At 43.6% G+C, this 26000-nt stretch overlaps 1 protein-coding gene across 5 annotated transcripts in view; it reads right to left on the bottom strand.

Annotated features, from left to right (window-relative positions):
- Positions 1 to 9858: 9858 nt before the first annotated feature.
- AFF3 (ALF transcription elongation factor 3) overlaps positions 9859 to 26000 on the bottom strand; it is a 611721-nt gene continuing 595579 nt past the window's right edge. For 4 of the 5 annotated variants that reach the window (XM_058429074.1, XM_032176529.2, XM_032176532.2 and 1 more), the window contains 4 exons: positions 25541 to 25634; positions 21363 to 21412; positions 20991 to 21214; positions 9859 to 17038 (listed from right to left, as the gene is read on the bottom strand). In XM_058429074.1, the coding sequence (XP_058285057.1) occupies positions 16917 to 17038; positions 20991 to 21214; positions 21363 to 21412; positions 25541 to 25634 (490 nt within the window). In that variant the 3' untranslated portion in view covers positions 9859 to 16916. The remainder of the gene's footprint in view (positions 17039 to 20990; positions 21215 to 21362; positions 21413 to 25540; positions 25635 to 26000) is intronic. The other variant, XM_032176530.2, reaches the window with a different exon arrangement.

The following is a 26000-nucleotide window of genomic DNA, read 5'->3' as shown; positions in this document are numbered from 1 at the left end:
AAAAAAAAAAAAAAAAAGCCAGGTGCGGTGGCTCATGCCTGTAATCCTAGCACTTTGGGTGGCTGAGGTGGGTGGATCACCTGAGGTCGGGAGTTCAAGGACAGCCTGACCAACATGGAGAAACCCCGTCTCTACTAAAAATACAAAATTAGCAAAATTAGCTAGGCATGAGGGCGAATGCCTGTAATCCCAGCTACTTGGAAGGCTGAGGCAGGAGAATCGCTTAAATCCGAGAGGCGGAGGTTGCAGTGAGCTGCGATTGCACCATTATACTCCAGCCTGGGCAAGAAGAGCAGAACTCCGTCTCAAAAAAAAAATGTATAGAGTTCAGTGATTTTTAGTATATTCACAAGGTTATGCAACCATCCCACTACTCAATTCCAGAATATTTTCATCACCCTAAAAAGAAACCTTGTCTCCATCAGCAGTCACTCCCCATTCTCCTTCCCCGACCTCTGGCAACCACCAATCCACTTCCTGACTCTGAATTTGCCCATTCTGGACATTTCATATGAATGGAATCTTACAACATGTGGCCTTTTGTGTCTGGCTTCTTGCACTTAGCACAATGTTTTCAAGGTTCTTGCATGTTGTAGCATGTATCAATATTCTTTTTTTGTTCTATTGTATGGGCATACCCACTTTGTTTATTGATTTATCAGTTGATTGGCTGTTTTCTTTTTTTTGACTGTTATGAATGACACTGCTATGAAAATTCATGTACACACTTTAATGCGAATATATATTTTCAATTCTCTTGAGTATATACCTAGGAGTGGAATTGCTGGGTCATATGGTAACCTGGGTTTCACTGTTTGAGGAGCTGCCAAGCTGTTTTCCACAGTGGCTGCACCAGTTTCTGTTCCCACCAGCTGGCTCTGTCCTCTGCCTGAAGGGTGATCACTTTGCTGGGCACTGCAAAGACAGACAAACCCCACGGTGTCATTAGGCCTCACTTGAAGCCACGCAGGTCTTAATTCTAGTTTAATGGGAGGTTCATGTAGGACTCTCTTTTCTGAGGAGTCCCCAAGACAGTAGGTGTCAACCACTCCCATGTCCCACAGTGAGGTGAGGCCTACCACGCAGGGAGTGCAGACAGCGGAGAACTGCGCTTCAGAACCGAAGTTGAGATGACTTGCTTCAGGCCTGGAGAGGATGCTGGAGAGGCCACAGGAAGGGCTAGGACCACAGACAGGAAGAGGTGTTGTGTTCTGAGTCTCAGCCCTGCTCCCTGTGTTCCAGCACATCTAATGAGATGCGCTGAGGAGAAAGTTTGGCCTGTGCTTCTGCAGCTTGGGGAGTGGGATAATTTCTCACACTCACAGGTGTGGGGGTCAAAGCTGCCTGTGGCAGCAGAGAAGGGATGTGTTTGGGAGGTAACCAGTGCCCCCCTGTCCTGCTTGGGTCAAATACATGTCCTTCTGTGTATCAGGTGGGGCCACATGCAAGAGAGCTGGTCTAGGCTTGATTTAAAGCCTGGCCTGCAGTCCTGCCCAAGATGTGTCCTGGAGGGATGTGGAGGCCTCAGCAGAGAGAGGCTGGGGACCCACAGGATGCCCAGATGCTGAGGAGGGGCTGGATATTTGTTTGCTCAGGCTGCCCTAACAAAATTCCACAGACCTGGGGCTTAAACAACAGAAATAGACTGTCTCACAGTTCTGGAGGCTGGAAGTCCAAGATCAAGTTGCTGGCAGAGTTGGCCCCCTCTGAGGGCTGTGAGGGAGGGATCTGTTCCAGGCCTGGCTCCTTGGTGCCGTGCACTCCTGGTGGCTGTCTGTGTGTCCATATCTCCTTATGAGGACACCAGATAGAGTGGATTAGGGCTCACCCTAACAGCCTCATTTTAACTTAATTATGTCTTTAAAGGCCCTATCTCTAAATGCAGTCACATTCTGAGGCACTGGGGGCCAGGACTTCTGCCTGTGAATTGTGGGGACATGCTCAGCCTACGCAAGTTGGCATACTTCTGTCTATCTTGGGAACCACAGGTGAGAGATCCCTGTGATGGGAGTGGAGGAGGCAGGAGGAAGAGAGTTTTCTTCCAGAGACACGTTAATGACACTTCAAGACAGAGTCAGCACCAGGCTAGGGCCCCAATCACGGGCACATCCAAGCCAGTGAAGGAAAAATGTCTCTCCCTACACTTTGGGCTAGAGTTGGAAGTCACTGAAGGAATGCTGGGCAGGGAAGCAGTGAAGAGGTGGCCACAGCCCTTTGCCTCTGATGACCTGTCAGACCCACTCCAGGCAGTGCCTTTGGGTGGGACAGAGTGTACAAAGCAACATATCCATGCAGGGTGCAGCAGGGCCTGAGCTAGGGGTGAAGGACCAGGGACAGGAGGGCAGAGGGAAGCTGCTGGAGTTTGCAGTCATAAAAATTGTTGGAACAGCTTTGTGCTTCTATTTGCCCCCAGGTCACCATGGCTTGGGGAGACATATTACCTATATAAAACACTGCAGCTTGGTGGGCAGGAGTAAGCTGGACACCAGCCCAATAACCCTCATGTGGGCCTTGTCTCTTGGAGAACAGAGACTGAGAATGGTCAGGAACCTGGCTGGCAGTAAAAGGCTCATGAAGTCATTCTGTACTTTTCATACGGTCCTGTAAGCCATGCTACTAAGGCATGTAAAATTAAAAAAAAAAAAAACTGGAACAGATAGTCCCCTGCTTGGAACAAGTTCATTTGTAGGAAATATGATATGCAATGGATAGTTAATTTAAAAAGACACATTTAGCCCAAAACAATCTTGCAAAAGAAGAACGAAGTTGGAAGACTCACATTTCCTGATTTCGAATATTACTACAAAGATATAGTAATCAAGAAGGTGTGGTGCTGCCATAAGGATGGACATAGAGGTTACTGGAATGGGAATGAGAGTCCAGAAATAAGCCCTCGTGTGTGTGGCCAATTCATTTTGGACAAGGGTGCCAAGAAAATTCAATGGTGGGGAGAGAATATTCTTTTTAACAAATGGTGCTGAGACAGCTGGATATCCACATGCAAAAGAATGAAGCTGCACCCCTACCTCACACCATACATTAAAAATTAACTTAAAATGAATCACCGATATAAATACTAGAGCTAAAACTTTAAAAGTCCTTGAAGAGGATATAAGAGCAAATCTTCATGACCTTGAATTGAACAAAGCCTTCTTATATATGATACGAAAGCCTGAGACAAAATTTCAAATGGATACATTAGACTTCATCAAAATGAAAAACTTTTGCACAACCAAAGGCAGTATCAAGAAGGTGAAGAGATAACTCACAGAATGGGAGAAAATATTTGCAAATCATATATCTGATAGGGATTAGCATTCAGAACATATAAAAAACCCTTACAACTTAACAATAAAAAGACAAATAATCTAATTTTAAAATGGGCAAAGGATTTGCATAAACATTTCTCCAAGGAAGATATAAAATGGCCAATAAGTATATAAAAGGATGCTTAACATCTTTAGTATTAGGGAAATGCAAATCATAACTGCTATGCAATATCATGTCACACATACTAGGATAGTTAAAATAAGAAAAGATGGACAATAACAAGTGTTGGCAAGGATATGAAGAAATGGAAAACCCCATTACTTGTTGGTGGGCATATACAATGGTGCTGCTTCTGTGGAAAATGCGTTGGCAGTTTCCCAAAAGTCTAAACATAGAGGTAGCACATGATCCAGCCATTCCGCACCTAGGTATATGCCCAAGAGAATTCAAAACATATCGTCACACAAACACTTGTGCTATGAATGTTCATACTGGCATTATTCATAGTAGCCAAAAGGTGGAAATAACCCAATGCCCATCAACTGATGAATAGATAAAAACAATGTGTTTCTCTCCATGCAAGGAGATATTCAGCTGTAAATAAACATGAAGTGCTGATAACATGCTGCAACATGGATGAACCTTGGAAACATTGTGCTAAGTGAAAGAAGTCAGACACAAAAGGTGACACGTTGTATAATTCCACCTATATGAAATGTCCAGAATGGGCAAATCCATAGAGATGGAAACTAGATTCGTGGTTGCCAGGGGTTGTGGTGAGGGGAGATTGGGGAATGACTGTGAATGGGTCCAGGGTTTCTATCTGGGGTGATAAAAACATTGTGGAGGCTGGATGCAGTGGGTCACACTTGTAATCCCAGTACTTTGGGTGGCCAAGGCGGGTGGATCACCTGAGGTCAGGGGTTCAAGACCAGCCTGCCCAACATGGCGAAATCCTGTCTCTACTAAAAATACAAAAATTAGCCAGGCATGGGCATGGGCACCTGTAATCCCAGCTACTCGGGAGGCTAAGACAGGAGAATTGTTTGAAACCTGGGAGGCGGAGGTTGCAGTGAGCCAAGACGACACCGCTGCACTCCAGACTGGGCAACAAGAGTGAAACTCCATCTCAAAAAAAAAAAAAAATGTTCTGGAATTAGACAGAGGTGATGGTTGCATAATCTTGTGAATACACTGAAAACCACTGGACTTTACACTGTAAAAGATAAATTTTATGCTTTGTGAATTATATATTAATTTTCAAAAACGTACTGAGTCCACTTAAATATCCATCAATAGGGAATGTTAAATAAACCAAGATGAATTGTACTACGGAGACACTGAGCAGAGGTCCTAAGTAATGAGGTAGATCTTTCTGTACTGATACTGAACAATGTCCCAGATTTCCTATTAAATGATAAAAGCAAGTTTCAGAACACAAAACAGCATGTATAATGTGAATCTATTTGTGTTAAACACACACACACACACACACACACACACACACACACACAGACATGTATAATGAATACGGACAGATATATCCAATTGACAAGAGTGGGTGCTGTGGCTCACATCTGCAATCCCAGCACTTTGGGAAGCTGAGGCAGAGGATCACTTGCGGCCAGGAGCTCGAGACAAGAGTGGCTCTCTTTGGGGAGAACTGTATGGGGATAAAGGTGAACACTTATTTAAATGGTGTACTTTTTTTTAAACAGTATTGTATTACTTGATTTAAAATAAATTTCAAAGAAGAAAAGGGGAAAGAAATGTAGTGAACTAAAAATGGCTTACATTCGGGTTTAGCATTGAATATTTTAAATGTTTGTCTGCTGGTTGTTTGAATTATGTCACAAAGTAACAGCTTACATTTGCACACTGCTTTACAGTAAATAAAGCTTAGACATATTAAAAAAAACCATAAAAGCAAAAAACCCCCTTTAGCAAGAATATTCCAGGCTCTATTACAGATTGTTTCTTTTTTACTCTAACGTGACACTTACTTAACATTTCCTTCCAAGAGTATTCTCAGATTGGTGCGCCTTTATTTTATTTTTTCTTTTTTGAAACAGGGTCTCACTCTGCTGCCCAGGCTGGAGTGCCATGGTGTGATAATAACTCACTGCAGCCTTGAACTCCTGGGCTCAAGTGATCCTCCTACCTCAGCCTCCCTAGTAGAGTAGCTGGGACCACAGGGATGTGCCACCACACCTGGCTAATTCTTGTATTTCTTTTTTCTTTCTTTCTTTCTTTTCTTTCTTTTTTTTTTTTTTTTTTTTTTTTTTTGAGACAGAGTCTTGCTCTGTCACCAGGCTGGCGTGCAATGGCGTGATCTCAGCTCACTGCAACCTCTGCCTCCCAGGTTCAAGCGATTCTCCTGCCTCAGCCTCCCGAGTAGCTGGCTCCCAAGTAGCTGGAATTACAGGTATGCGCCACCACACCTGGCTAATTTTTTGTATTTTAGTAGAGACAGGGTTTTACCGTGTTGGCCAAGATGGTCTCCATCTCCTGAACTCGTGATCTGCCCGTCTCAGCCTCCCAAAGTGTTGGGATTACAGGCGTGAGCCACCACGCCCGGCCAATTTTTGTATTTCTTGTAGAGTCGAGGTTTCACCATATTCCCCATGCTAATCTTGAACTCCTAGGCTCAAGCGAGCTGCCTGCCTCAGCCTCCCAAAGTGCTGGGTTTACTGGCGTGAGCCACTGCCCCTGGCTGCTGCTCCTTTCTTTACAATGATGTTGCCCATTTTAGTAGGTCGGGTGGATTCATACTTTTGTAGGGGAAAAGGTAATTTTTTTATGATAAGTTGATTATATTTAAGACAAAACGTAACACATGTGAAAGGACAACATTTTACTTGGAACGAAGTTTAAGGAAGAGATACTAGGATGTTTTAGAGACAGAGCGATGTTGATTTCAGGGTTTATTGAGACATTAAAAAAGTAATTTCACTGATGAATTAATATTTCCCTTTAAATATAAAAGTGCTTATGCTTACAAATCCTTAAGGCTCATTCTGTTATGGTACAGTAAGATGTTTCCCATCCCAGGAACTGTGCTGCATGAGTTTCATGTGAATTATAGAAACAACAAAATCTCCAAACAGTAAAGTAAGTGGTCAATGACTCCGTCATCTTTGCACTTGTAAATTTTAGACTCAGACAAAATACAAGATCCTTCTAGACAAATTCTTAATATTAGATATGTTCTCCACTCCTTCCTAAGATCGTGACAAAATAATTCACTGTTAAATTATTCATGATTTGAATGTGGAGTTTTCTTTGCAATATGATAAATGCAACTGTGGGGACACGAGAGAGAGAGAGAGAGAGAAAGGGGGTTTAACATTTGCACTGCCTCATGCAGATATGGGTAACTCCCAAAGTGAAGACTTTAGGTTTCGGGTGTGCAGATATCTTAGAAGCAGACTGGGAGATGGGATTCCTAAACAGGAATAAGAGATTTGGCCTGCTTAGGGGGCGGGATCCACTTAAACTTCCTAGGAAGACTTAAAAGGTCACTCAGCTGATATACTTTGCAACCTCACCGCAGATTGCAAATTATTTTTGCACATTACTACACTAGAACTATGCACAATGTCCTCATAGTTATGTGTAGATGTGCTTTCATGAAGAAAACAACATTTATTGTAGGTTTTTAGAATTTCTTTTTTTTTTTTTTGAGACGGAGTCTCGCTCTGTTGCCCAGGCTGAAGTGCAGTGGTGTGATCTCGGCTCACTGCTACCTCTGCCTTCCAGGTTCAAGCAATTCTTCTGCCTCAGCCTGGTTTTTAGAATTTCTAATTTCAGAAGAATCACAAGCTCATTGCAGAAAATTTGGAAAACAGAGACAAGCGCAAAAGAAAACACCAATCTTCCAAACAGTGAAATATTTTGATGCATGTACTTTCTTGTCTATTTATATGAATGCTTAAAATAAATTTTTATCATATATAATGTTTTGGAGTACAAAAAAATAAAGTTTCCTTGCAAGAAATATTCACAGATTTTGGGAAGAAAGGCTGGAAGAAGTGATTCTTACTAAAGCCTCTGGTCTTTAATGAATTGCTTAGATTAACTTTTTTTTTCCCCCACATACTCAGAGACACAGATAGGAGCCTGCAACTTTCTCAGCAGTAGTGTTTGTAATGTTGCTGCTTAACAGAGCCATTATGGCTACTTGGATTAAAATAGTGACTATCAACACAGATTCTGAACTTTCTCCACAATCACATCCAAATGCACTAATAAGAAGTCCCAAATGAGTATCACATAACAAAATGAACTTGATCTACTTTAATAGAGAATAACTAGAAGAGATATGAAAATGGTATTGGACCTAATAAACAGCATTTTCATCAATGCTACAATATGTACATTTTCCCGACATAAATTACTATACAGAATTGTCCTATTTAAAATCCTCTTCAATTCTTGAAACCATCCTAAGATCGATGCCTGTAAGAAGATGAAGATCCTATAATTTGTTTTTGTGACTGCCAAAGCTGGATACCTGGAAAATTCTTGAGGGAGATAAGCTGGCTCCCAAGTTGCTGACAGCTTTCCCAAGACCAAAATGCAGAATTTGAAACGGTGTTTGATGTGACACACTAGGCCTTTGATATCAGAACACTGAAGTAGAGTTGCTAGCTCCATGAATAAACCTCCAAGATGACACACACAGCATAAAAAAAATGGTGGAATTTAAAATTCCTTCACTGACTAGGGCAGACTTCATGCGAGGGACTTTAAATGTTTACAGAATTGTGTAAGCAAGAGACTATTACACTGTAACAGGAGTATCTGTTCCTTAGCACCCTGCCTAAGAAAGGGTGAAGTCCAAGTGTCCACCTGGTGTATTTCCTCCTGCTAATAAATATTGTGTTGCCAGGCTGGGTGCAGTGGCTCACGCCTGTAATCCCAGCACTTTGGGAGGCAGAGGTGGGCAGATCACCTGAGGTCAGAAGTTCGAGACCAGCCTAGCCAACATGGTGAAACCCCATCTCTACTAACAATACAAAAATTAGCCGGATGTGGTGGCAGGTGCCTGTAATCCCAGCTACTTGGGAGGCTGAGGCAGGAGAATTGCTTGAACCCAGGAGGGGGAGGTTGCAGTGAGCTGAGATTGCGCGACTGTACCCTAGCCTGAGTGACAGAATGAGACTCTCCCTAAAAAAAAAATTTTTTTTTGTTGCCACTCTAGAAGTTTTTAGCCAACTACTTGGAATTTGCTTGCACTGGGCAAGGTCTCGTGCTCCTGTGAAAACGACATTAGTATTAAGAAGTTAGGCATAAATCAGGCTGAACCTTTCATCATCTCCAGCCATGGTTCCTTTTTTTTTTAAATTTTATTTTATTTTAACTGGAGAAAGGTTAGGAAAGGGATTTCCAGTGAGCATGAAAAGAAGGGACTCTTCAGTATGTCATGATTACTTTGGTTAAGCTCAAAGCACTGATTTACTGATGCAAGGCAGACACACCGGCCCTGTGCCTAAAAAATATAACAGCTAAAAATTTCAATCCACCATTTAGGGCTTTGACCCTAGTGGTATGCAACATCCAGATCACTGGTTGGATTTCTAGTCTTTGTCTGCATGTTTGGGGCTAGAATGTCCAGTCATTGGGCATCACAAAGATCAATGAGATCATATGTTGATTTTCCTCTCTACTGGTACAGCCACTAAAGTTTCTCCTACAATTAAATAATTATGTTGACGCAACCACCTAACCCCCTAGAGGGAAAAAAAAACCACCCATTTTCTCAAGAGAGGTTTCCTCTTTCTTTCCTGAAGCTCATGCATGACATACCTAAGTCCCTTATGACAGATCTCCGTTCTCAGAGACGAACCTCCCTGAGCAGCTGTCCTCCACCTCCTACCCCCACCCCCTAACAGAAATTACCATCAGAGACACAAGATCCACATGAAGAGAACTCACCATGGGGGCACAGGACCTGACTGTGCCACAGGCCTCTGGCGATGCGTGTAGCATGGTGTGCAGTACACACGCTATTTTCTCATGGAAGATGGCAGCCACTGGAAGCTTGGACTCCATGTTGCTTCTTCCCCTTCCCATCTGGATAGCCCCTGCTTTTTTTTCTTTTTTTTTTTTGTGGGATGGAGTTTTGCTCTTGTTGCCCAGGTTGGAGTGCAGTGGCACAATTTCAGCTCACTGCAACCTCTGCCTCCTGGGTTCAAGCGATTCTTCCACCGCAGCCTCCCAAGTAGCTGGGATTACAGGTGCCCACCACCACACTTGGCTAATTTTTTGCATTTTTAGTAAAGACAGGGTTTCATCATGTTGGCCAGGCTGGTCTCAAACTCCTGACCTCAGGTGATCCACCCGCCTCGGCACCCCAAAAAGCAGGGACTACAGGCATGAGCCCCCGGCCCCTCTGACTTCTTAAAACTAGGGCGTGATGAGGAGGAGGAGGGTGGGGCATACCACCCACAGTGGGGTACTGGGTAGCCCTGCTGCCCTGCCCGCCTTGGTCTGTTAGAACTCTGCCTGCAGCCAGGAAGGACTCAAAGTGGTAGCCACACAGGTGAAGAAGCTCCCTCTCTGGTGTCTTCCCTGGCTATTCCTGTCTCTCTCCCATCTCATGGGGGTGGGTATGGCTACCCTGCTGTCACCCTCTTGGCCTGCTAGATCCTAGTCCAATCTAGACCCTAGGAGAAAATTCCATCTCCCACATTGTACATGTGTGCACCTTGGTGCCTGCAGACATAATATATTTCCTTTGCCTCTGTTCCTACAGTAATGTTTAAAACCCTGTCAAGTGTGACCCTTGGGTATCTCAAAAAGCTTGCCCAGATCTGTCGCTCCTCACAGTCGCTCAGTAAGGTGATTGACATGTTGAGTTACACTTCACAAAGAGAAAACTGAGGCACAGAGAGGAGCTTTATTCAAAGACCTGGTGCAGCAGGGCAAAGGAAGAGGGTGTTGGGCACTCCAGCTACTGTTCCAACTGTGTGGCCCCAACATGAGTGCATTCTTATACTGGAGCTCTATTTCCTTAACGCCTCCACTGTTGCTAACAACTGTTCTATTAATAGTAAGGAGTCAAGAAATGAAATCCGACTTATAGAACTTACAAGGAAAAAACTCTAAAGGAACAAAAGATCAACCTAGCCCACAGAGGAGGACGTGTGTGTGTGTGTGTGTGTGTGTGTGTGTGTGTGTGTGTGTGTGTGTGTGAAGCCCTGGGAACTTCAAGGGATTAATAATCAGTTTGCAAATTACTCAAAAGTGTCAATGCTGCTATGTCACTACTTAAAGAGGTCTCAGAGATGGCTGGTGATGCTATGGAGTGTCTGTAAGTAAAGATCCGTGTGACACATGCTTAGAATTACAGACATCTCAGCTACATGGCCATCCTTTGGGCTTTGTGATCACTCATGCTACAGATGAAGGTAAGATGGGAGACTCCAAGAATGTTCTTTGAAAAGTCAGATACCCTTGGCTCCTGTGGATGGAATGCTGCTTAGTGAAGTAATGCACATTCCTCACTGCTGAGTATTTTCTTTTTGCTCCTATGGGCATCTAGAAATAAAGGGATCCTGAATACTGGGGAAAATTCAGTTTTGTTTTATGGAAAATTGAAAACGATAAGGAAACTAGAACATTGATATTATTTTAATAACCCAACAGCACTCTGAAAATCCTAAACATTGGTGCTATGCTATATCATGTCTAGATCCAAGTATTTCTGGATGAGCTTTCCTATTTTAAAAATGGGTAAAAAAAACAAAACAAAACCCAAGTCCTTGATTCAGCTTTTCAGGCTACATCAATACCCCTGGTGCTTCAACACAAATGCTGACCCTTGTATTGACTGGCAATTAGTGCCCTGAATTCAACCCTCAGATCAATGTCTATAAAATTGGCTGTAAGAGGTGGATTTTCAAAGTAACACACAGAGATTTAATCCCTTGATTCCCATTACTGTGAGAGCTGTGAACCTAAATCCCCTTGCAGCCAACCCAAAATTTACCCCCTGCTGCCTCAGAGTGCCAATTAAAATAATAAAAACCAAAACCGTGGTCAGATGTAATTAGTTTGAGAACGGAGTTTATAATTTTCCTCATGCCAAGCAAACAAGTTAACCCCTTTGGTGACATATACAGAATAATCTGGACAAAGGGAACACAAATCTCAAGTCTGAATATTTCTTGTGCTATTTGCAGGAAGTTGTTGTAATATTGAAAAACTGTGCTCTTCTGAGAACGGGAAAATGAGGACATAAACTCTGGTTCCAAATGGTTGGAAGTGCAGTTTATGTGCTAAGGTTGTTTTTCCCCTTTCATTAAAAAAACTTTCAAGATTCCACTTGATCCGGGTTTCTTCGAAAATGTATTACTTCTTAAAAATATAATTCTTATAGGGACAGACTTCAGCTGTGTAGCAGGCAAAGCTGCAGAAGAGAACGTTCTTGAAAGACTGTTGGGTGTTTCTTAGCACAAACCACCTCCGAAAGAGTACCAAGCTCAGCGGTTGGTGAAGCAAAGCCAAGTCTCTGTCCCACCTATCTTTGGGATGAGGAGTTCTCTATGGTGATCCTGAGTCAGGCTTCTTCTCCACCCCCTGCTTGGTTAATGAGGACTCAACTGAACTGCCCATCTGCAAACAAACCCTTTCTGCATTTTTCTCTCTAGACACGAGTGAATTGTGTCAGACTGTATAATGGGAAAAAGACAAAGGATATTTGAATCTAAGGATATGGGCTGGATCGGGTGAAGGGATGGTTTTGTTTTTGTTGCTGTTTCTGCTTCTTTAGTTTGGGGAGGAGGATAACGAAAAGGGTTGGAGATAAGGCTAAAAATGAGGTTAACAAACTTACCCTCCCGCATAGGGGATGCTTCATGTCAAGCCACTGGTCTAATACCTCCATCTTCTTTAGTTCAAAATTATCTTATTTTCCTCAACCAAATATTGCAAACATGATTCCACCATGTTGGTTTCAGTTGTGTGCAGTTCCCTGACTGCACAGAAGTCAGGGAAGTAACTTGTGACACTAAAGAATGACAAGCAAAATGGCATCCCAGGGCTACTCGTTGAATAGGAACCCTGTAGCCATTGAGATGACTTTCTCAAGCTTCCTGTTGAGCCTTCACTGGGACACTGGAGAGCATGCATGTGCATACGTGCATGCATGTGTGCGCATGTGTGCATATGTGTATGTATCAGGAAATAGCAAAGACAAATAGTAAACTATAGTTATAATGAAGAAAAACATGCTTTTTTTCCATGAGAAATGTCAGACTTCATACTGATAATCTGTGGAAGCTACATTTAAGCCATTTATGAAACAAAAAGATTGCTTTTAGAGACATTATAAACTGGGAGCCAGAACAACTGACTTGAACGTATTTTGATTCTCAAGTTTCCTTGTAAAAATATTCACAGAAATTGGTGGATGTCTTTTACGTACAACTCAACTTCTCTCATTTACAACATAAATCATTTAATGTAACATTTGCAACCTTAGAAAGGCAGACATATTTAATCCAAGTCCGTTTATAAATTCCAATTTCACATGGATTAAAAACTGCAGATAAATTAAGTCACAATAATATCCTGTACATGCATTAAGGCTGGTGACTGCTAAAGTCTCTTGGGAGTCTACAAATAAGAAATCGCACGCAGATTACTGGGTCTGAAGAGTGTCTACATTGTTAAAAAAATCTTGCTTTTTTTTTTTGGTGATGCAGATTTCAACAGTAACTCTGGAAAACTGTGAAAAATGTTATTTAAAAATATATATGTATATGCTACTGCACAGTTTCAAAGATGTGATTCATAAATAATGTTGGCTGCACTGATTAATTTTATAACAATTACTGCACTTCCAAGTTGATGCGAACACGCAGTGACTCATACTCAATATTAGGCACTAGTAATATCCTTCAGGCGCACTACAGTTTTATGTTAGCTGTATTGTACATATATATTTTTAAATGTATGCATTTATACAAACTGTGTATATTATGTATGGGGTGTCAGAAATGTACACATCACTGTTATATAATACACACATCAATGTTGTACATATTAGGATAAGTTTTAGTGCAGAAAGTCTCATTGCATTGCATTCCATGTGTTCAATCTAGTACACAATTTGTCAGCTCTTCAGATTATTTTTCCAGTACATTCCTCATTAGATTGTGGGTTTCAAGTTTCCATTTGTGATTTGAATGTTTCCAGAAATCTCTGTCTTAACCAAACCTGTCTCTCCAGGCATGATTCTGCACGTGAGTCTGATCTGTGTAGAGTAGTATCATCAAAAATGCCAAATTTTGATCAGGAATATACCTGGGCTACTCTCTTTCAAAGGCAATTGAACACTAATAAAGGATAGCATCCATTCAGGTCATGGAAGGATATGGTCAGTTGAACTTGTGTTGAACTTTGGAGGCAAATGTACGTCTTCAAATAAAAAGATGTGGTAATAAAAATTATTTGCTTAAATTTGAGAGTCTCTGGAAGGATATACATCAAACTGTGAGCAGTGGTTGTCTCAGGCAAAAGGGGCAACCAGGGACTTACACTTTCTACTTTCTACGTTTCTGCACTGTTTGAATTTTTACAATGAGTAGGTATTACTTTTCTAATCAGAAAACACAAGAAAGATATTTCAACTTGAAACAAAACTAAACAGGCCAGGCATGGTGGCTCATGCACTTTGGGAGGCCGAGGCCAGAGGATCGCTTGAGCCCAGGAGTTTGAGACCAGCCTGGGCAACATACTGAGACCCCATGTCTACAAAAAAAATAAAGAAAAAATTAGCCGGGTGTGGTGGCATGTGCCTATCTTCCCAGCTGCTTGGGAGGCTGAGGCAGGAGGATCGCTTGAGCCCAGGAGTTTGAAGCTGCAGGGAGCCATGATCGTGCCACCGCATTCCAGCTTGGGCCACAGAGCCAGACCTGGTCTCAAAACCAAACCACACCAACAACAACAGCAGCAACAACAAAACTAAGTAAAAGGAACAAGTTATGAATGAATTTCACAAGCAACAATTGGAGGATGGTTACTAACCAAAATCACCTATGCCAAACCCCACAGAAACTGCTGTAGCAACGTGCTCCACATGTGCTCCACAGATGAAATGAGAGATAGTCATAGGAACTACATGCTCTGACCACTGCCCACAAGGGCAAGTTTCAAGAAGTTTTCCTGGGAAATGTGGGCCATCAGAGTGCTGATAAAACACTGCTGGCCCACCTGTCAAATGGGGCTTCACAAGGAAGCTCATCACATAGATGTCACAAAAAAGTCTGCAACTTTCAAGGTGGGCAGGACCAGAGAAGCTCTCCAGGGATGCAGGACAGACCTCCAGGGCCATCCCTTTATGTGTTTGAATATTTCATCAGAATTCTTCAAGAGTAAGTAGAACAAAGTCTCAGTCCTCCAAAAAAATGACTCAAAATTTCTTAAGTTAGGTTCAAGTTTCTGACATAGGATGGGATTGTGAACTCTGCCAAAAATTAGTGAAAGGGCTGGGTGTGGTGGCTCACGCCTGTAATCACAACACTTTGGGAGGTGGAGGTGGGTGGATCACCTGAGGTCACGAGTTTGAGACCAGCCTGGCCAACATGGCGAAACCCAGTCTCTACTAAAAATACAAAAATTAGCTGGGCATGGTGGTGCATGCCTGTAATCCCAGCTACTTGGGAGGCTGAGGCAGGAGAATCACTTGAACCCAGGAGGCAGAGGATGCAGTGAGCCAAGATCGTGCCACTGCACTCCAGCCTGGGAGACAGAGCGAAACTCGTCTCAAAAAAAAGTGAAAGGGTTGTAAGAAGCACCCCAGTTGGGAGACGTGTAAAATGGAAATTCTCTTAATATTTCCAAATGCTTGAAGGCCAAAGCCAAATGCAAATTCCACAAGCCCTTCTTATTTTCAACCAATTTCAAATCATCTAAGTTGTTCAGTCATTTATACAATTTTGAATCAGTGCTCAGAGCTAAGGAATTACAATGATCTTACTTCCCACCTACAGATCAGGCTGACAAAAATGTTAACACTGCAACCCGATCTGTAAGAATATCAGTGAATGTTTATAGATCAGCATCTAGTCTAAGCATTTTGTGCCGTCATCACCTTGAAAAAATGGATTGCTCCACATATTGCACCGCCTGCCTTTCTCAGACCGTCCTGGTGCAACTTTATCAAGTAAGAGGCCTCAAGGACATTATTTTTGTTTTTAAAGTGTGGCAACATAGACCCTCTTTTGCAGGAGTTATTTTCTTTTCGTCAAGATTTCATATCCAAATATATTTAACAAGATGACTAAATCTAGGGCATAAGACACTATAAAAGAAAAAACATCAGACAAAAACCGTAAACAAGATGTCAAAGAAACTAAAATGTAAACTTAATTAAAAAAGAAAACAAGAGAAAAACTCAGAGCAAGGTGTAAACATACCAGACACACAGGACACAGGAAGAGGCTCTGGTTGCTGCTGCCCCAGAAAGGAACTGTGATCTCCCGCATTGCAAGCAGCCTGCTAATCAAAGCCTGAAAAATCGCCCCCAAATCAAAACGCATCAAAGGGCTGCAGGGGCACATTCTGCATGAGGAGTGAGAGAATCAGATAGCATTATCATGGCAAATAGCTCTTAGCCTGGTAAGCAAAGGATTCAGGCTCCTATTGAAGGGACATTCTAGGTAATAGCCTCATTTATCCAAGAAAATCTGTAAGAAAGCTATTGGTGGAAAGAAAAGACTTGAAACAGATTGGCTGACAAATGCCATGTGGCTCTACAGCCACCAAGTCACAGTGGCAGGAAGAAGAAATGCATGTGGCTGGTGGGCTTGTTATCACAGGTGCAGAAAACTTCAATTCCTAACTGAGCTCCAACACACAGGCACTGCTGCTTTAGTGTCTGTTAAGTTTCAAAGACGCCGAGTTTTTGCTAAATCTCAGTGCTATTTGCATACTACTTGGAGGTGGGGCTGGGAAGGGCTGTGAGTGTCCATCTGTTTGCCTGGAATGTGTTTAGTTGATAATAAAGTCAGATGGGGGAAGGGAATTAGAGGAAGAGCAGGGTATTTGGTAACATGCAATCTAGTAAACTTCCGGCACAAAAATATCTGGCTTATTTTCATTATTCAATTACCCATTAATACATACCAATCAAAAAATAATTGGGGAATAGTATATTAATACTGGAAGTAATCAACAGTATAAGAGCAGGTCCATCTTCACTGGCAGTCAAGCTTTTGGTGTGCTGTATTGCACCTGGTTAACTAACCCATGAGATTTTGGTTGAATTTTCTAAGAAGTCATGGTTTAGCACTAGAATAGAAATCGTGTGTCTGTGATTGTGTGTGAGTATGGTGTGTGTGTGTGTGTACTTCCTCTAATCAGAAACCTCTGATCACTTTGTCTAGCCTGGGATTATGGAAACTAGACAAAGAAGGTGTGTTCTGAAGAGCTGTGTATCTTACACACATACACAGGCGGCTTCTTGTATACCCACACATACAAACACACATGCCCTGCAAAAGATCATTGTTCAATGCTGAGGAAATGTTCACCGCAGTCTGATAAATGCTGTGGCTGGGAATTTCAGTAGCACAGTGTCCAAAAATGTTGAGCCATCTGTGGAGACCAGAGCCCAATCTGGCTCCAGGGTGAGGTCCCTATGACAGGTGGGCGCTGTTCCGCAGCCAGTGCAGGCCCTGTTGGGAGTACTGGACCAGGTGCTCCATGCTGCTGTGCAGGGTGACCGGCCCCATGAGCAGATCCAGGTCGTTGAAGAATTCTAGGGGACAGAGAGAGTTGTTAAGAATGCCACACATGCTAGGTGTGCTATCCTGAGCAACTGATGTAAGAAAAAATTCCATTCATAGTCTCTATATAAATCAAGGATTCTCTGTTCCATCATGTAACTTTAGCATTCCTTTGAACAAAATAAAATCCAAGGGTGGGGAACTCATGCTATATCCAAATAAATAAATATATGATATCTGCCATTTCTAACTTAAATGAATAGTATTTGCTTAGCCAAATAACAAAGAAAATCCATATCCTCCAGCTGCATTCTCCTAGTCCAGTAACGCTTCCCACTCCTGAATGTGAATGTGGCTCTGTCGTCCCTCACCCTGTACTCAATTCTGGTATGCGCTGAGCCCCTGGAGTGAGTCCAAGGGGTGAGGCCCCAGGCTCCTAGGGGCAAATCAGAGAAGGGCCATGAGACATCTGGACTGAAGTCACCTTCTAGCTTTTGAACATTCCCTAGGTTTGCCCTTTCACCAAATATTTATGATGTGGCCAGGCACGGTGGCTCACACCTGAAATTCTGGCACTTTAGGAGGCCGAGGCAGGTAGATCACTTGAGGTCAGGAGATCGTGAACAGTCGGGCCAACATGGCAAAACCCTGTCTCTACTAAAGATACAAACAAACATTAGCCAGGTGTGGTGGCGCACGCCTGTAATCCCAGCTACTCCGGAGGCTGAGGTGGGAGAATCGCTTGAACGCGGGAGGTGGAGGTTGCGGTGAGCTGACATTGTGCCACTGCACTCCAGCCTGGGCCACAGAGCATGACTCTACCTCAAAAACAAACAAATATTTATGATGTACCAAGGCACTCTGCTAGGTGCAGGGGGGTAGGGGATGATAGCAGGATGAATTGTGTAGTCCCTGCTGTCTCAAAATCACAGTTTAGTGGCTGATAGAGGCAAAAACATTCATATGGCTACTCTACTGTCATGGCTGGTCACTGAATACACTTCTTGGGAGTAAGTATCTGGGAGAAGTGTCTCAAAGGTCCTCACATACCCGCTGAATGAAGACTTGCTGGGGCAGGGATGGGGAGGTGGCTGGTAGGCTGGCCAGGGAAGGGATCCAGGGGTAGAACAGAGGAGGAGGAGCAGGTAGGCGTAGGGGAACAATGCCAAGTCTGCACTGGACACTTGGCACTGAGCCCTCTGGTAGGAGACATCTAGCAGGCAGCTGGCAGTGCCATCTGGAGCTTGGTCTGCTCACAGTCTCCCAAACTGGACACGTGTATTTCTATACATTTGTCCTTTCTGTTTTGTCCACTGGTGACACCCACCCCACCTATTTCAGTCACTCAACTGCTAAGCGCTTTTCTTTTCTTTTTTTTCCTTGAGATGGAGTCTCACTCTGTCGCCCAGGCTGGAGTGCAATGGTGCGATCTTGGCTCTCTGCAACCGCCACCCGCCTTCCAGGTTCAAGCGATTCTCCTGCCTCAGCCTCCTGAGTAGCTGGGATTACAGGTGAGCACCACTACACCCGGCTAATGTTTGTATTTTTAGTACAAACGGGGTTTCTCCATGTTGGCCAGTCTGGTCTCGAACTCCTGACCTCAGGTGATCCACTCACCTCAGCCTCCCAAAATCTAAGTGCTTTTCAAAGCTCTGTTCCATGGTTCCATGCCAGCTCCTCTAGCAAGCTCCTCCTGGTGCCTTCAGACCCCCATGGCATTCTCATTGGACTTTCTCTGGGCTGCATGTTATGTACTATGTGGTTTTATTTACAATCTCATGCACTCTGCCATACATTCCTTATCTCATCCTGAACATCTTGCTCTTGACTTTGGAGCTATCATGCTCCCATGCTATCTTGGGAACACAGTTTGCATTTCATGGCCTGAAAGTGAACTCAGATTTGCACTCTTACCTGCTGCTGCAGGGACAATAGTAAATTAGTATAAACTTTCAGGAGAAGAGTTAACAGCATATGTCGATATATAGAACAATATATATAGAACAATATATATCTCAAGAGAATCTATACCTGTTGACCCCCAAATTTTATTCCACAACTCCCTCCTAAGAAAATAATCAGAAATACAGCCGGGTGTGCTGGCTCACGCCTGTAATCCTAGTACTTTGGGAGGCCGAGGCAGGCAGATCACGGGGTCAAGAGATCGAGATCATCCTGGCCAACATGGTGAAACCCTGCCTCTACCAAAAATACAAAAAAATTAGCTGGGCATGGTGGCACACGCCTGTAGTCCCAGCTACTCGGGAGGCTGAGGCAGGAGAATCACTTGAACCCAGGAGACGGAGTTTGCAGTGAGCGGAGATAGTGCCATTGCACTCCAGCCTGGCAACACAGCAAGATTCTGTCTCAAACCAAAAAAAAAAAAAAAAAAAAAGAAAAAGAAAACAACCAGAAATATGAACAATTACTTATGTAGGGATATTTATCCCAACATTATTTGTCACAGTGGAAAAAAACTGGAAGGAACTTAAATGTCTAACAACAGGGGAATGGTCTGAGAAATCAGGATACTTTGTGACTGTATAATCAATGTACTAGGATATTATTATAGAACCACCATAAAGGGTGTTTTTGAACTAGTTAGTGACATGAGAAAATGCCTGATATAATGTCAAATGAAGAAAAGATATACAACTGTGTGAGTATCCCAGCTACTCAGGAGGCTGATGCAGAAGAATCGCTTGAACCCGGGAGGTGGAGCTTGCAGTAAGCTGTGATCGTGCCACTGCACTCCAGCCTGGGCGACAGAGCGAGACTCCGTCTCAAAAAAAAAAAAAAAAAAAAGATTATTGATGATTTAAAAGTTGTTTTATCTGAAGTTTTCTGTGCTTTACAAATATAGCCACGGTAAGTATGCGTTACTTTTTTTTTGAGACGGAGTCTTGCTCTGTTGCCCAGGCTGGAGTGCAGTGGCACCATTTTGGCTCACTGCAAGCTCCGCCTCCTGGGTTCATGTCATTCTCCTGCCTCAGCCTCCTGAGTAGCTGGGACCACAGGCGCCCGCCACCATGCCTAGCTAATTTTTTTGTATTTTTAGTAGAGATGGGGTTTCACTGTGTTAGCCAGGATGGTCTCGATCTCCTGACCTCGTGATCTGCCCACCTCAGCCTCCCAAAGAGCTGGGATGAGAGGCGTGAGCCACCGTGCCTGGCTATTTTTTTTTTTTTTTTTTTTTGAGACAGAGTCTCACTCTGTTGCCCAGGCTGGAGCGCAATGGCATGATCTTGGCTCACTGCAACCTCTGCCTCCAGGGTTCAAGCCATTCTCCTGCCTCCCAGTTTCAACCCATTCTCCTGCCTCAGCCTCCCGAGTAGCTGGGATTACAGGCGTGCACCACCATGCCTGGCTAATTTTGTGTATTTTTAGTAGAGATGGGGTTTCAGCATGTTGGCCAGGCTGGTCTTGGACTCCTGACCTCAGGTGATCTACCCGCTTTAGCCTCCCAAAGTGTTGGGATTACAGGCATGAGGCACCGTGCCCCGCCTTATATTACTTTTATAATCAGCAACAACAAATGTTATTCAAAAAGAAATACAGCTTACTGCTACACGTAAAATGCTCTTTTCAACTGTAAGCAGCTGGCGCTCAGTTAGTAACATTCTCATTCATTCATTCATTCATTCATTCAGTGTTTCAGAGCTCCACCTGTGTTCTAGGCACTGGGCTAGGTCTTAGGAACACAAACTTGAATATAGCGCAGTTCCTACCTTTGAGAAGCCCACTGGCTAAAGGGACAAGTGTAGGTGTGGGTATCTACACCTGTACCTTGGTCTGTCTCCCACCATTTTCCACTAAGAATAGAGGGAGACAAAGGCATTGGAGGCCCCGCGGTGGGGGAGAGGGCAGGAAGGGTTTCCCACCATTGGCGACAACTCCTCCTATCTCTCCTTCGAGAGGCCATGGAAACTCGCCTGCCGCTGCCCTGATCGGGTGGGCCCCTGACTCCCTGTGGGGTGCACTCACCTCGGTTTTCCTTGGCCAGGTTGTCGGCCATCTCCCAGTAGTCGTAGCTGTGCAGGATGCTGTTGGTGATGCTGACGTGGTTAGCCGCCATCTGGTGGATGCGCTGTGGGATGCTGACGATGGTCGACGGGGACAGGGCGCTGGCGTTGGAGAGGCTGCCCTGAGACCCCACAGAGCTGGCGGGAGAGGGGTTGGGAGACATGGGGGATGGGGTTCCAGTGCTCCTGGAAGGGGAGAGGTAGAAAAACCAGAGTGGCGAGGTCGGGAGCAAGCGAGGCAGGGCAGCCCCTGGGGGAACAGAAAGCAAAGCGCAGTGGCCCAGCACCATGCATTGTCTGGCTTACGGCATTGACTTTGGAAAAGCGAACTTACTTTCCACTGGCCCCCCACGGAGATGGGGCTTGGGCGGCTTTAGATGAGTTCTGCAAGAAAATAAAAACACTGACAGTGAGTGCCATCTGCGTGAGGTGAAATAGGTGACACGAATGTGTTTTCAGGTGACTGCAGAGAGAAGTAAAGGTAGACACTGCAGGAAAAAGGCACCTTCAGAGAAACTGGACCTGGCAAGTCTCCATCACAGTTCTCTGTTCCCTTTCTGGAAGCCAGCCGGGACAGCTGCCTGGACTTCGGAAGTTTAACAGTATTTCTCTTAAAGGGAGTTGCTCTTGAATATTCCTAAGAGAATATATTTAAATGTATTTCCCTAGCAGACAGGATACTCAAAAGTTCTAGTTTATCTGAATATTCCGATTTAGAAGTTATTTTGCATGGACAAGGTGCCTGCATCAGCCCCCAGTGAGGTAAGTGAACGGCTTCACCCACAGCCTGGGTTTTTATGTACACATTTTAGGCACCACATTAAGTCATAATCCCAAGGGTCTGTTAAATCTTGAAGCAGCCTTATTTTTTCATTGTAAATTAATTTTTCTTAAAAGGAAAAAAGAGCAGGAACGCCCTCATATCTCCCCTTATATACAGTACTTTGTATTTAAAAGTAGGACATATTTGCAGAAACAGTCGACATATATTTACTTAGTGCCTGAAAATATATGACATCAGATTATATTGTTTTAACTTAGAAGTTTAAAAGTATTTCTTCTTAAAGGAAGTTGCTGTTGCATATTCCTAAAAGAATTGATTAAAATATATTTCCATAACAGACAGGATGTTCAAACATTCTGGTTTATCTGAATATTCTGGTTTAGGAAGTTCTGTTGCACATGCCAGGTGCTTGCATCAGATATTTAAAAGTTTTGCCTCTAGTTAGGGAAGTTGCTCAATGCAGTTAGACTTCTCCTCTGAGAACCCAAAGGTGCCTTCATAGGACTGTTAAGGGAGAAAGCGGTCTTTGTGATGCTGATGGGAGTTTTCCCCTTCCAGAAAACAGCCTCAGCCTGGTTCTCCAGAGACAACACGTTTCCTTTGGTTAGAAAGAACTTTATGGAGTGGTGACTGATTTTTCTGGTTTTAGTGCAGGTGTTATTAAAACAGCAAGAAATGGCCTGTCAGAACTCTGAGGTGCTACAATGGCAAGATGTAAATGTAAGGACAACATTGCAAACCATGCCACTTTTGCCTGTCTCAGGAAATACAATTATTTTCATGAGGAGAATTAGGAAACCTTCCTGAATAGGGGAGCTTATCCTCCCTTTCCTGACACAATGTTACTGACACCTTTCTCAAGCTGGTGCTACTGGACTGATCACTTTGTTTCCATTTCATCCTGTGGTTCTGAGAACGTGATCTGTAGAATGGATGTTCTGGATATAAGAACACTAACGGCAGAAGGGGAGAAAGGCGTGGGGGTTGCAGAAACAGTCCAGTAAAGGCTACTGAATGGAGGAAGAAGGCAGGAGCTCACGCCTGTAATCCCAGCACTTTGGGAGGCTGAGGTGAGTGGATCACCTGAAGTCAGGAGTTCGAGACCAGCCTGGATGACATGGTGAAACCCCATCTCTACTAAAGATACAAAAAATTAGCCGGGTGTGGTGGCACACGCCTGTAATCCCAACTACTTGGGGGGCTCGGACAGAATCGCTTGAACCCGGGAGGTGGAGGTTAGGGTGAGCCAAGATCGCGCCACTGCACTCCAGCCTGGGTGATGGAGTGAGACTCCGTCTCAAAAAAAAAGAAGTCTTGAGTTCTCTTCCTCTACCACTAAGCCCCATGCCCAAGAAATACCGGCAGGAACAAAGTTCTTTTTTTTTTTAGAGATAGCTCTGTACTGACAAAACACATATAGCCAAATTGTCTTAGGTACCTAAAGATTTCATAGTCTCTGAACTCAAAGTAGCATTTAAATAGCCCTTGAGGCTGGGTGTGTGGCTCACGTTGGTAATCCTAGCACTTTGGGAGGCCAAGGCCGTAGGCTCGCTGGAGGACCGGAGCTTGAGAAGGATCTGGACAACACAAGGAGACCCTATGTCTACAAAAAAATGAAAAAATGAGCTGGGTGTGGTGGCGTGTATCTGTGGTCTCGGTGACTTGGGAGGCTGAGGTGGGAGGACTGCTTGAGCCCAGGAATTCACAGCTGCAGTGAGCTCCGACTGTACCACTGCACTCTAGCCTGGGCAACAGAACAGGACTCAAAAAAAAAAAAAAAAAAGTCCTTGAAACTTTGTATCCAAGTTTCAGTTATCAGGAATAAGTTCTGGAGAGCTATTGTACAGCATGGTGATGACAATTAATAATAATATATAGTATACTTGAAAATCTCTAAAAGAATCAATTTTAAATGTTCCCATCACAAAAACGGTAAGTATGTGAGGTGATGGATATGTTAATTAGCTTGGTTTAATCATTCCACGACGTATCAATATATCAAAACATCACATTATACATAAGTACATGCAATTTGTTGTTGGTTAATTAAAGAAATTTTAAAAATAGCTTTTGATGAAGGGTAAATGACATTAATTCCTTGAGGAGAAACTCTGATTTCCTGGTTGTGTTTTCCTTTTTTTTTTTTTTTTTTTAGACAAAGTCTCACTCTGTTACCCAGGCTGGAGTGCAGTGGTGCCATCTTGGCTCACTGCAACCTCCACCTCCCAGGTTCAAGCGATTCTCGTGCCTCAGCCTCCTGAGTAGCTAGGATTACAGGTGCCTGCCACCACGCCTGGCGTGTTTTCTACCCATTCTGTAGTATTCGTGGGCTGCAGAGAATATTAAGAACTTGTATCCCTTAAAAGTTTGTTGGAGCCCCTGGCGGCTTACAGATTTCAGCTTCCTTCTTTATTCAAGCATTTTCCTTGACTGTAATAATTCTCTTTGGTAGTAGCTCTTACATTCTGGATTTTTGAACACTATTGATGTTGACTTTAGGCACCTGAAGGAAAGGGAAGGCTCAGTGCTAGTTCTTGTCCTGACGACACAGGACGGTCAATGGGCCGAGAAAGTGATGTCCATGGCCTAGTACGTGGTTACTCTACATGCACAATTAGAAGGCAGTGTGCTGAACACACCCCAGGAACCCCCAGCACAGCCTGGCCATTAGAGATCACCTCTAGAGGAGGTTGGGCATGAACAGATCTCAAATGATGGTTGTGTATCTGACAAAGGGCTGTTGGAGATAGAGACGGCATAATTTCTAGTTTCTATAAACAGAGAAGAGGCCCAGAAATCTCAAATGAATTATTAACGTAAGGTCGACCTCACAACAGCACATCAGAGAAGGCTTTTAAAAATTTATTCTCCCCATGAAAATAATTTCATTCCCTGAGATAAGTAAAAGGTGGCATGGTTTGCAATTTTATCCCTATAGCTACACATTGCTATCTACTGCTTCTGAGTTCTAACAAGCCATCTCTTACCATTTTAAATAATGCCTCTATTAAAAATTAAATTAGCTACAAGAGACTCGCTAAAAGGGAATGGCTCTAAGGGGTTACTTCTAAGGAAAAGAAGCTCTCAGTGAGCAAGAGGAATTTATGTTAGCCATAAAGATGAATTTCCTAGGACACTGGAACAAGTAACTGGATCTTCTTTCTCTTGAAGCCATAAAAATACTTGGACAAGGCTGGGCGTGGTGGCTCACACCTGTATTCCCAGCACTTTGGGAGGTGGAGGCGGGGAGATCACCTGAGGTCAGGAGTTCGAGACCAGCCTGACCAACATGGTGAAACCCCATCTCTACTAAAAATACAAAATTAGCCAGGCGTGGTGGCGTGTGCCTGTAATCTCAGCTACTCGGGAGGCTGAGGCAGGAGAATCGCTTGAACCCAGGAGGCGGAGGTTGCAGTGAGCCGAGATCGCGCCATTGCACTGCAGCCTGGGCAACAAAGAGTGAAACTCTGTCTCCAAAAATACATAAAAAAAAAAATAAAAAATTAAAAATACTTGGACAAGAAGGCAGGGAGATACATTAGATGGTGGGCTCTCAAAGGCCCATTCTGAGCCCTGAAAGCCACAAGTGTGGCATAAATGGGGTTACCTTGGGGACCAGAGGTGACCTGCATTAGCCCCAAAGCAATGGATTCTACCAGGTGCTTCACAAATTTGACAGGGAGACAAGTGAAATTAAGGAACAATTCTGCTCATTCACTAGACAGTACCTTGAAATAGTCGATTAGTGCTTTTGAATACTTTACAGCGTGGTCCCTTTTCAGTCGAAACATCCGCCAGTACAGGAGAGCCAGGCATCGGTAACTGCAGGCGAAAAGAGAAACAGGCCCAGAAGCGGCTGAGTGCGTCCTGCGCAAACAAGACTTAAACATTTTTGTTGTTGTTCTAAGATATTCAATAACAATACCTTGTTTCTATATAGGAAATCTTTCTTTATGTGCATATAATGTCTGTGAGGGAACACCTTTTGTCCAAAAATAGAATTCAAAATTCCAAGAAGGTATTCCATAAATACATTTATCACTAGATAATTTTACAGCATTAGCAGAATCACTCTGTTGCGTCACAGGGGCTGGCCGCTTCCTTCTTCTACCACGAGAGGGCACTATCTCTCCACGAGAGGCGCGAGGTAGCTCTAGCACGCAGCCTTCACTGCTTCGCGGGCGAGCC

Source organism: Hylobates moloch, unplaced genomic scaffold (genome assembly GCF_009828535.3).
Source record: "Hylobates moloch isolate HMO894 unplaced genomic scaffold, HMol_V3 SCAFFOLD_15, whole genome shotgun sequence".
Lineage (NCBI taxonomy): Eukaryota > Metazoa > Chordata > Mammalia > Primates > Hylobatidae > Hylobates > Hylobates moloch.
Note: the sequence above shows the minus strand (reverse complement) of the source record. Positions and strands in the feature narration are given on the sequence as shown.